Source organism: Schistocerca nitens, chromosome 7 (assembly GCF_023898315.1).
Source record: "Schistocerca nitens isolate TAMUIC-IGC-003100 chromosome 7, iqSchNite1.1, whole genome shotgun sequence".
NCBI lineage: Eukaryota > Metazoa > Arthropoda > Insecta > Orthoptera > Acrididae > Schistocerca > Schistocerca nitens.
The window spans coordinates 218,795,574-218,807,634 of NC_064620.1; the positions used below are offsets into that span (position 1 = coordinate 218,795,574).

The 12,061-nt window shown below is 39.8% G+C and overlaps 2 protein-coding genes across 4 annotated transcripts in view; one reads left to right on the plus strand and one right to left on the minus strand.

Moving 5' to 3' along the window:
- The window catches only part of LOC126195382 (malonate--CoA ligase ACSF3, mitochondrial), a 94,285-nt gene extending 82,385 nt beyond the window's left edge, over positions 1 to 11,900 (minus strand). The window contains exon 1 of one of the 3 annotated variants that reach the window (XM_049933963.1): positions 11,696 to 11,900. Coding sequence is in view for 1 of the 3 variants with exons in the window: in XM_049933962.1 (XP_049789919.1) it covers positions 11,100 to 11,113 (14 nt within the window). In the remaining 2 variants the exon portion in view is untranslated. Of the gene's footprint in view, positions 1 to 4,286; positions 4,305 to 11,099; positions 11,129 to 11,695 lie in introns of those variants that run through there. The other 2 variants (XM_049933962.1, XM_049933964.1) reach the window with 2 other exon arrangements.
- Positions 11,901 to 11,911: 11 nt separating this feature from the next.
- Positions 11,912 to 12,061, plus strand: part of LOC126195384 (triple QxxK/R motif-containing protein-like) — a 52,232-nt gene continuing 52,082 nt past the window's right edge. Inside the window, exon 1 of the mRNA XM_049933971.1 lies at positions 11,912 to 12,059. The gene's annotated coding sequence lies outside the window, so the exon portion shown is untranslated. The remainder of the gene's footprint in view (positions 12,060 to 12,061) is intronic.

Genomic DNA, 12,061 nt, shown 5'->3' on the forward strand with positions numbered 1-12,061 from the left:
TGACTTTCCTTAACCTACGAAAATATCTGTTCCGACACTGACAATGTTGAGTGTTTATGGAAAAAGTTCAAGGCAATCGTAAAATGCATTTTAGACAGGTACGTGCCGAGTAAAACTGTGAGGGACGGGAAAAACCCACCGTGGTACAACAACAAAGTTAGGAAACTACTGCGAAAGCAAAGAGAGCTTCACTCCAAGTTTAAACGCAGCCAAAACCTCTCAGACAAACAGAAGCTAAACAATGTCAAAGTTAGCGTAAGGAGGGCTATGCGTGAAGCGTTTAGTGAATTCGAAAGTAAAATTCTATGTACCGACTTGACAGAAAATCCTAGGAAGTTCTGGTCTTACGTTAAATCAGTAAGAGGCTCGAAACAGCATATCCAGACACTCCGGGATGATGATGGCATTGAAACAGAGGATGACACGCATAAAGCTGAAATACTAAACACCTTTTTCCAAAGCTGTTTCACAGAGGAAGACCGCACTGCAGTTCCTTCTCTAAATCCTCGCACAAACGAAAAAATGGCTGACATCGAAATAAGTGTCCAAGGAATAGAAAAGCAACTGGAATCACTCAACAGAGGAAAGTCCACTGGGCCTGATGGGATACCAATTCGATTCTACACAGAGTACGCGAAAGAACTTGCCCCCCTTCTAACAGCCGTGTACCGCAAGTCTCTAGAGGAACGGGGGGTTCCAAATGATTGGAAAAGAGCACAGGTAGTCCCAGTCTTCAAGAAGGGTCGTCGAGCAGATGCGCAAAACTATAGACCTATATCTCTGACGTCGATCTGTTGTAGAATTTTAGAACATGTTTTTTGCTCGAGTATCATGTCGTTTTTGGAAACCCAGAATCTACTATGTAGGAATCAACATGGATTCCGGAAACAGCGATCGTGTGAGACCCAACTCGCTTTATTTGTTCATGAGACCCAGAAAATATTAGATACAGGCTCCCAGGCAGATGCTATTTTTCTTGATTTCCGGAAGGCGTTCGATACAGTTCCGAACTGTCACCTGATAAACAAAGTAAGAGCCTACGGAATATCAGACCAGCTGTGTGGCTGGATTGAAGAGTTTTTAGCAAACAGAACACAGCATGTTGTTATCAATGGAGAGACGTCTACAGACGTTAAAGTAACCTCTGGCGTGCCACAGGGGAGTGTTATGGGACCATTGCTTTTCACAATATATATAAATGACCTAGTAGATAATGTCGGAAGTTCCATGCGGATTTTCGCGGATGATGCTGTAGTATACAGAGATGTTGCAGCATTAGAAAATTGTAGCGAAATGCAGGAAGATCTGCAGCGGATAGGCACTTGGTGCAGGGAGTGGCAACTGTCCCTTAACATAGACAAATTTAATGTATTGCGAATACATAGAAAGAAGGATCCTTTATTGTATGATTATATGATAGCGGAACAAACACTGGTAGCAGTTACTTCTGTAAAATATCTGGGAGTATGCGTGTGGAACGATTTGAAGTGGAATGATCATATAAAATTAATTGTTGGTAAGGCGGGTACCAGGCTGAGATTCATTGGGAGAGTGCTTAGAAAATGCAGTCCATCAACAAAGGTGGTTGCTTACAAAACACTCGTTCGACCTATACGTGAGTATTGCTCATCAGTGTGGGATCCGTACCAGATCGGGTTGACGGAGGAGATAGAGAAGATCCAAAGAAGAGCGGCGCGTTTCGTCACAGGGTTATTTGGTAACCGTGATAGCGTTACAGAGATGTTTAATAAACTCAAGTGGCAGACTCTGCAAGAGAGGCGCTCTGCATCGCGGTGTAGCTTGCTCGCCAGGTTTCGAGAGGGTGCGTTTCTGGATGAGGTATCGAATATATTGCTTCCCCCTACTTATACCTCCCGAGGAGATCACGAATGTAAAATTAGAGAGCGCACGGAGGCTTTCAGACAGTCGTTCTTCCCGCGAACCATACGCGACTGGAACAGGAAAGGGAGGTAATGACAGTGGCACGTAAAGTGCCCTCCGCCACACACTGTTGGGTGGCTTGCGGAGTATAAATGTAGATGTAGACCTTCTAAGAGAAGTCATAGGATCAGCAGTGCCTCAAGTGTTCCTACACTTTTCCGGAATCCAAACTGATATTCCCCAAGGGCAGCTTATAGCAGTTTTTCCACTCTTCTGTAAGGAATTCATGTTAGCATTTTGCAACCATGACTTATTAAATTGAAAGTTCACTAATTCTCAAACCTATCAGCAACTGTTTTCTTTGCAATTGAAATTATTACATTCACCTGAAGTATGAGGGTATTTTGCCAGTCTCATAATGTTGCATACCAGATGGCAGAATTCTGTCATGGCTGGCTTTCCCAAGGCTATCAGCATTTCTGACAGAATGTCGTCTACCCCCTGGGCCTTACTTTGACTTATGTCTTCTAGCGTTCTGTCAAATTCTTCCCACAATACAATATCCCCAATCTCATCTTCATGAATGTCCTCTTCCATTTCTGTAATATTGCTTTCAAGCTCATTTCCCTTGTATACATCCTCTATATACTGCTTCCACCTTTCAGCTTTCCCTTTTTTGCTTGGAACTGGTTTTCCATCTGAGCTCGATATTCATATAGCTGTTTCTCTTTCCCCAGACAAGGGTATATAAGGGGCATGAGTAATGTCAAATGTTGAGTGAGCAACATGAATTACACGAAGACATTGCAAACTCATGTGAGACAATGTTATCAGCAGCTGACGAAGTTTGAAAGGGGCCTCATTGTGGGTTTCAATTTGGCCAGCTGGCGAGTCAGGCAATATCCCAATTTGTGCGGCATTCAGATCTGATGTTAGACCACTTGAGAATGTAACAGCAGGTGTGCTCATAGTCATGGTTTCAGTCAAACATGTCAGACAATCACAAGGGAAGATCACCATACCATGCATCAAGAACATTGTAGCTCTTTCACATCTGGGCCTGCCATTCAAGAACAAGTAATGGACTTCTCGCAACATTCTGTGTCATCCTGCACCATTGGTTGTATACTAGCAGCAGCTGAACCAGGGAATTACCATCACATGCATATGCTGCCATTAACACAACAATACTAACAGCTGTGTCTGAAGTGGTGCTGTGATTGTGAAGCATGGACTGCTGACGAATGACACTGCATTGTGTTCAGCGATGAACAGAGGTTTAGTACTATGCCGGATGACATTAATTGGAGGGTACAGTGGTGACATGGGGAGACGTCTCATTCTTCCAGTTTTGGAGAGCCACAGCAGTGTTACTCCTGGATCACAGTATGGGGAGCCATCGAGTACAAATTCAATTCATTGCTGTTAAGTAACTAAGGGAACTGTGATGACACAGTGGTATGTCACACACATATTACATCCTCATGTGTTACTTCTAATGTGACAGTATTTTGGTGCTAATTTGCAACAGGACACTGCTTGTTCACACATGGCAAGCATATCTCTAAACCTTTTGCGTGGCCAGCAAGATCCCAAGACCTGTCCCCTACAGAGCATGTGTGGGACCCGCTCTTATGTTAACTCCATCCCAGTGCCAGTGTCCAAGATGCTGAGAATCAGTTATAATGGTCATAGTACAGCTTGCCTCAGAAGAGGATACAACTGCTGTATGATACATTCCCAAACCAGTTTCGTGCAATATCCAGGCCAGAATGGTTGCAACGTATTACTGGTAAGTTGGCTCTTATTGCCGAGTTCTTTATAAATTTGACTCAATATTGTAACCATGGAAATAACATCATACACCCTATTCAAAACCAACAGTGAAATTAGTGAACACTCCAGAAAGGTGTAGATTGATTAAACAGAATGAAAAATATTTTCCGAAGAGCAGTAAATCTAAATTTGGTGAGGACTTATTTAAGAACAGGGGCCACAATAAATAAATTATAACCTTAAGAACTATAATTTGTCATAAATCAAATACCATGAGATTAACACAAACAGCACACTTCTATAACCAAGCAATTTGTTAAGCATCACAATGATGCAGAGATGCAGCACTCCACTGCAGGTCAGATATATTCCAAACGCACCAGCATCTGCATCAACACAGCTTTCCTGCCACGGTATCACTTTCAACAAAAGGGTGATTTTTTCCCCATAAAGTGTTAATGAAAAAAATGTCTGTGTCATAACTTCATGGGGACAGAATTGCAGCAACCAGTGCCTCTGTTATCAAATGCACACACATCAACAAAGTTTTGCATCACCCAATTATTTCAAAATTTATGGCACAGAAAACAACAATTGGCTCTGAGACGGAACATGTTCACAGCACACACCAGCAATGTCAACATGTGATGGACACTCAACTTTCTCGGATGCAAGCTTGAATCTGTTATGGCATGCTGTTGATGAGATCATCAAGACAACCATCGTTCAAATTGTCCCACTCTTCAATGGCAATTCTGCGTAAGTCAAGCGGAGTACATGGTCATTATTGATGTCTAAAGCCAGCTCGTTTCAATCAGTAGCACTCATGTTTGATAGGGTTCAGGTCTGCGAACAGGTAGGTCACTCCATTCTGGTGATCCAAGCATGCAAAAGGAACCTGTTAATGAGAACATTATGATGAGTGTGAGTTATCATCCGTTAAGATAAAATTGTCGCCAAAATGTTGGAGATACTGTTCCACTATTGGTTGTAGAATCATGTCTCTGTAGAGAGTGACACAGAAAAACGGGAACATTTCCGCAACCCAATAAAACTAGAAGTGATGAAGGAAAGAAATTGCATTAATAGTAATTGAAACCTTACAACTTTGCCATTTATGAAACATTGATGGCATTTATCATTTTTTTAAAAAATTACGTCCGTTAGATGGCATCCTGTACAAATACATTCATGAAATCTGCTGTTGAGATTCCTCATTGACTGCTGCAGCATCTTGGCTGGGATACTGTGAATTGCATCCCGAATTCTCTGTTTTAACTCGTCCAGGGTTCTTGGTCGAGTCGTGTCGACTTGCCCCAAAAGAAAAAATTACAAACGGATAAATCTGGCGATATAGGGGGCCAGGGAATGTTACCAAATCCTGAGATCATACAGTTGCCAAACAATTCGTACACATATGCCATTCATTACCATGCAGAGCTTGATGTTGCTCCATCCTGTTGAAACCAGGCTTCTTGAACATTTAGAAAGTTGTTCAATGCAGGTGTAACGAAAGTTCGTAACATCTCCATATGTTTCCCTGTTCATTTGCGAAAAAATACGGTCAGATACTTCCACGTGATGAAACACCACACCATATTGTCACTTTACTATCGTGTAAAGGGTGTTCACGAATGTCATTAGGTTTTGTGTTTGCCCAGTAATGGTAGTTCTGTTTATTCACATAACCTGCAAGATGAAAATGTGCCTCATCTGACATCCACAACTTGTTTAGAAATTCGTCATTGTTTATTTTTGAAATCATTTGTTGACAGAATCCTAATCGTAACTGGTACTTGTTGTCCTTCAATTGTTGCACTATCTGTAGTTTGAACGGATGAAATTGTAAATCAAGATGAAGAATTCTGCAAACTCTCTCCTGGGACATTCCAACCACTGCTGCTTGCTTACGAATTGAACGCTGTGGACTCTGTAAGGCAGACTCGCATACAACATCAATGTTCGCTACAGAATGCACACTTCTTGGTTGTTCTGTTGGTTTCTTCTTGAGGGCAGATCCAGTCTTTTCAAAGTTATCGCGTGTTTCGACGAAACAGCATCGTGAGGTCCTAAATTATAAAAATGTCAAAACTCCCTCTGCGCCGCTACCAAACAACCATTGTTTTTATAAAACATTTTTATGGCTATGCCACTGTTGTCTATTCCCCTGATCCATGATTACTGAAATGGCGGACTGTTTATTCGCTGTCATGAATCTGCAGTGCTGCCACCAGCCCATGGCTGCCACTAATCATCTAATCATTTCAAACATTCCCGTTATTAGAAAGTTCCATTCGCATTATTTTTGTCACCCTGTACCACAGAGCACTGAGATTGCCTTCAACAACTATCAGGGGTGTATGGTGGTCCAATGCAATGCCATTCCAGAACACATTACGTTGTTGCACATGTGGACAGAAGGTGGGATGAGTTTGTCTTCAAACACATTGTCTGCAATTATTGGGGTATAAACAGATACAAGTTTCATCCGTAAACAACACCTGACGCCCATCCTGAGAGCCCATTCTGCACGATTTCTTGCCCACCTGTAACGGAGCCTGTGTTGTTGTTGTGTACGACATGGTCCTCCCCATGATCATCGGGAACAGAGACTCACATCATGCAACTGTCTCTCAACAGTTTGATGTGGTACATGATGTCCTCCAGTCTCTTTGAATGCCAAATCCAGTTCTGAAGCACACAACAGTTCCTTTGGTTCAAAAGTCATAGATATTGATCATTCTTTGCACCTGTCAAATTTAGATGGGCTACGTGGTGCAAGTCCTAAACACTACCTGTTATTTGGAAAGGCGTACATGTTCACAGTATGTCAGTTTGGCTCCAGTGCACACATCAAGCAACTTCCTTTGTTGATAAGCCTTCTGCGTGTAATGTGATGATGTGGACCCAATCACTGGTCATGACTGTCCTTCGTGACATAATGGATGTTCACTGTTCCACAGGTGTCTCTAATGCGTCCTAGTGGTGCTTTACTTTCAACTGAAATGCTGCAATCCAACCCACGTGCAGCAGCGCTCATGATAACTATGCATATGTTTCGAGCATCGTCAAGACTTGACCTTCCGATCTGTACAGGAACACTTAAAATAGCAACACGCTTGTATGACACATTGGGGTGAAGCAAAATTTTTGTTGATGTGTGTATTTTACTATCCTTTCCCGTAAATGTGCACAGTTTTTGTTCTACACCTACACAGATACTCTGCAAGCCACCATACGGTGGGTGGCAGAGTGTACCCTCTACCGCAACAAGTCATTTCCTTTCCTGTTCCACTCAAAGATAGAGTTAGGGAAAAATGACTGTCCATGTACCTCTGTATAAGTCCTAGTTTCTGGTATCTTATCTTTGTGGTCCCTACACGAAATGTACATTGGCAGCAGTAGCATCATTCTACAGTTAGCTTCAAATGCCAGTTCTCTGAAGTTTATCAGTACCATTTTAAAAATGAATGTCTTCGTCCCTCCAGGGATTCCCATATCTTCTGTCAATCTGACCTGGTGCTGATCCCAAAAACTTGACCAATACTCAATAACAGGTCACACTAACATTCAATATGCAGTCTCTTTACAGATGAACCACACTTTCTCCTAAAATTCTCCCAATAAACTGAAGTCTACCATTCGCCTCCCCTCCAACAATCCTCACATGCTCATTCCATTTCATATTGCTTCGCAACATTACCCCCAGAAATTTAAACAATGTGGTCGTTCAAGCAGGAAACTACCAATGCTGTATCCGAATATTATGGTTTTGTTTTTCCTACTCTTTCCGCATTAAACTTAGATTTTTCTATATTAAGAGCCAGCTGCCATTCATCACACCAACTAGGAATTTTGTCTCAATGATCTTATATTAACCTACACTCACTTATCTTTAACACCTTCCTGTACAACACAGCATCACCAGCGAACAACCGCAGATCGCTGCCCACCCTTCTTTGTAGAATTTAGTATTTTTAAACTTTGTTAATACTTACACTATCTTCCCCTTTTCATATGTGTCGTTACCAAAACACACATCACACATACAGACTGCAAGTGTTACAAACAATCACATAGTCTGACTGGATCCGGATGCTAGAATCTTTCTTGTTTTAATTTACCAGCTTGTGTAAGTTTTATCCATATATTCCATTTGTTTTTTTCGTGCAGTATTATGTTTGTGATACTGATTAATGTTTCAATTTCTCTAATATTACAGTCAACACCCATTTGCATATTCATTTAAATATACTATAGCAAATACTAATCTTAAATAGCTATTATAATATGACTGACAGAAGTACTGTTTGGACTACTTTTACATACAGGCACATATCTTACATAACAGCTATTACAAAACTATTTACAGGTTTTAATTTGTATTCATCTATTAAGTGTAGGAGTAATGTTGTATTTTGTTTATTTTTTTAATACAATGGTGTCAAATTATTTCATAACAAGATACTGAAAGCAGGTGTTACGGCAAGTCTTTGCAGGATCTCTGACACTTAGCGGTTCAAACAACAGGGATGTGTAAAGGACAACAAAACAAGCAAATAACTCTAATACACATAGGCCCAAAAACCAATGGTTTCCCTTATACAATGGATCACTAATAAGTACATGGATATCTTAAAACAGAGTAAAAGAGGATGAAAACTTCTGCACATGGCCACTGTTCACATGAAGGAAAGTTTCACCATGTCTCCTCCCTGATGTCCATACATGTTCAGAAATTCGTGGTGTGGTCTGAATGCATTAATAACTATCCACAACGTGTTCACAGAGTTCATTGACACCATCAAAGCTTTCAAATAGTTTAAAAAAACCAACTGTTCAAATCAGAGAACCTGGGAGGTCATTCATGGTGTTGACAAGCCACAACAAATCGACTTCTTTTTGAAGATTCGTGCTACGTATTTCCTAACTGCCACATGCCAATGCACCATCATACCACATGCATATTCCTTCACCATAATAAATATCATCCAACAAGTCGATTACCTTATTTCACAGGAAATGAAGGTACACACAAAGGTAAAGGAGGCAACATTGGCTCTGCAGTTCATGACGCAAGTTCATGGCTTGTAGAACATAAACTAATGCTAAATCACAGTAAGACTCAGTTTTTACAGTTTACAACATACAATTCAACAAAACCTGATGTTTTAATTTCACAGAATGGGAATATGATTAGTGAAACTGATCAGTTCAAATTTCTGGGTGTTCTGATAGATAGTAAAATGTTGTGGAAAGCACACATTCAGGTTCTTGTTCGGAGACTTAAGGCTACCATTTTTACTATTCAAATAGTATCTGAAGTAAGTGATCGTTTTACACAAAAATTAGTCTACTTTGCTTGTTTTCATTTGCTGATGTTATATAGTATTATATTTTGGGGTAACTTTTTCCATTCTAAAAAGATATTTTTGGCTCAGAACAGGCGGTTCGAGCAATAAGTGGCAATAAGTTCGCGAACCTCATGTCTACCTCTGTTCACTAGTATGGGTATTTTGACACTGGCCTCTCAATATATATATTCTTTACTGTCGTTCCTTGTTAAAAATATCAGCTTATTCCCCAGAATATGCACCTTTCACTTAGTTAATACTCAGCAGAAATCCAACCTCCATTTGGATCGGACTTCCTTAACTCTTGTGCAGAAAGGTGTGCAGTATACTGCTACAACCATTTTCAATAGCTACCACAAGAATTCAAAAATCTTAGCAGTAATCCATGCACTTTCAAATTGAAACTGAAGAGTTCCCTCATGGGTCGCTCCTCCTATTCTGTTGAGGAGTTCCTTGAAAACTTCAGCTGATTCTTATGTTATATTGTTGATTGCATTTACTTAAACATATGGCTTGACTTTTTGAGTTCATAAACATTTTATTTTTATCTGTTATTACTTTTATATTATAACTTCATGTACTGACATGTTCCATGCCCTTGGACATTTGCTCCTCAATTTGATCCTAAGGAACTTGACATGTAAATAAATAAATAATACAACCAGCAAGTTGTGTCGGGGAAATTATTGGCTTGATGGTCTATGTTTAATAAGACTATTTGCTTGTTTCAATGTCCTTTTCTTGCCCCCTTCCATCTGTAACTGTAATAGTCAAACACCTTTTGATTTTGGTAGAAGATGGGGATTGGATCTATGTACATTATTTATTCTTTGAAAGTGAAACATCTTAAAGTTCTGAATGACACTTTTGATAATTTTCTTTTCCATCCAGTAAACAGTTATTGGATGACTTATTCTGTGCATATGTATTTCAGTTTCTTCTGGCAGATCCATCTTTTAGATCATGTTGACAACGTGTAGTCTTCCATTTTCTTTTGCTTATATGTAACTGTATGATCAACTCAGATAAGTCGCATACAACTAAGCAGGTCCAGTACATCTTTGCTTTACTTTATTGTGAAGACACACTGAATCGGCATTTCCCCCTTCACCCGACTATCCCAGTATCAGCAGTCTTCACTTTTCTTTGCATCAGCTAACTTCCCAGCCACTTCATCAAATTTTTAGACACTCATAAAGAACTAATTTTAAAAATTGGTACAGTGTTTCCTCGGCAAAAATATTGTTGCACATGGGCCTCGAAAAAGCTAGCTGACTGGCAACCAATGTGTGACTCCACACGGAAGTTATTCAGCCAATGCATTCAATGCTTCTAAGCTTCTCCAGTTTTCTTACTTTCACTGAATCATGCCATACAATGGATTGTCTTGAAGATACTAAGTCATAGTTCTAACATATGTTCTCAGCAATAAAGTGTAGCACACCTGGGCAGGGTATTATATTTACTCTCAAATTTCTCATAGTTCTTTTGCAATGCCACAGATACCAACATTAACTCACTATTTTTACTTAGTGAGGCTTTAACTGCAGAAAAATTAAAGTGGTGGTTTCAGGCAGAAACAACTGTTAACCAAAGGATTAAGAGTGAGCCTTGGGGAACACCATACACAATTTCTAACCCATCAGGGTGAATGATAAAGTAAAACTTTCTGCATCCTTCTGGTGGTTATGACATTATTCCTTGGTTGGCTACACCATCAATACCATGAAAACCTCAGTTTATCTAGAAGCATATTGTGATTCACATAGTCAAATGCTTTCAATAGGTCGCAGAAACTACCAATCAGATCTATTTTGTTATTTAATGGACTCCACATGGTGACTCCATTTGGTGAGTGAAAGTGTAAATGGCATTCTCAGTAGAGCAACTCTTCTGATGAAATATTACTTCATTACTGCATTTTGGAAAATAATGTCAGCATTGAAAGAGATCAATAGTTATTGCCATCTCTTTTATCACCTTTCTTATAGGATTGGTGTTGGGGATTTAACAACGGCATATTTCACTGCATTACACATCGATATGCACGGTGTTCAAGATTTAAAATTCAATTAAATAATCGCTTACCGCGTAACTGACATTCAGCCCATATAAATTATAACCACATACAAACGTGTACTGAACAAATACATACTACAAAACCTCGGCAGGTTACATAAAATGCTTGGAATCTAGTTCATGCAGTATTCTTTTACTACCATATGATACGATGTGTATCATACGCGTAGTTTTAGATGTGTATGAATCACAACACAATGAAATAGCGAAAATGCAGTATTTACGAACAACAATTGTTTACACTTTACATTGTTAACAAGGTGAACTAGTTCGTATAATCATTGAAGGCCAGTGTACGTAACTGTACATGAAGTTTGAAATAACTTGCTACGTTGACTGTACCAGTTTTCTGCATTTTACTACAAACGTATGCAAGAGAGTGTGCACATTTTTAATGCTAAAATCATGTACGCTCATTTTATGTGTGGCATCACATGCTCTACAGCCAAATACAAGTATTTTTTAACTCGACTTTTGCTAGCTTTGTTTTGAAATTACAATACTTTGTAAATTCTAAGGTGCATTGCATCTTTTGCAAGAGCAATATTTTCTTAATAACTAAATTCGATTACAGAAATGCAAAGAAAACGAAAATAGCTGCTAACCTTGAGGTGAAGGAATCTACCGGTACCTATAGAATTCGTGATGGGCAACCAAAAGTGGTCTACTTATCGCGAGTTACGTTAGCACTTAAGTGCTGCTGTTTGTTATCGAAATCGTAATGCGATTAACATTACCCTGCCGGGAATGTATCCACTCGAAGTAACGCATCGACACACGAAAACTGCCGTTCTAACAATCAGTGCTGTTGTTATTTGAGTAGGCGTTGCCACAACTGCCAACCATTAAAATGCTTTTTTTAAGCTAGGACAGCTGTGTGGCCGTGATATCAGGGCTAACTATTGAAAGCCGATGCCTGCTGCTATCACAGAAGGGCTAATGGAAACCGAAAACTTCACGATTCAAGTAGT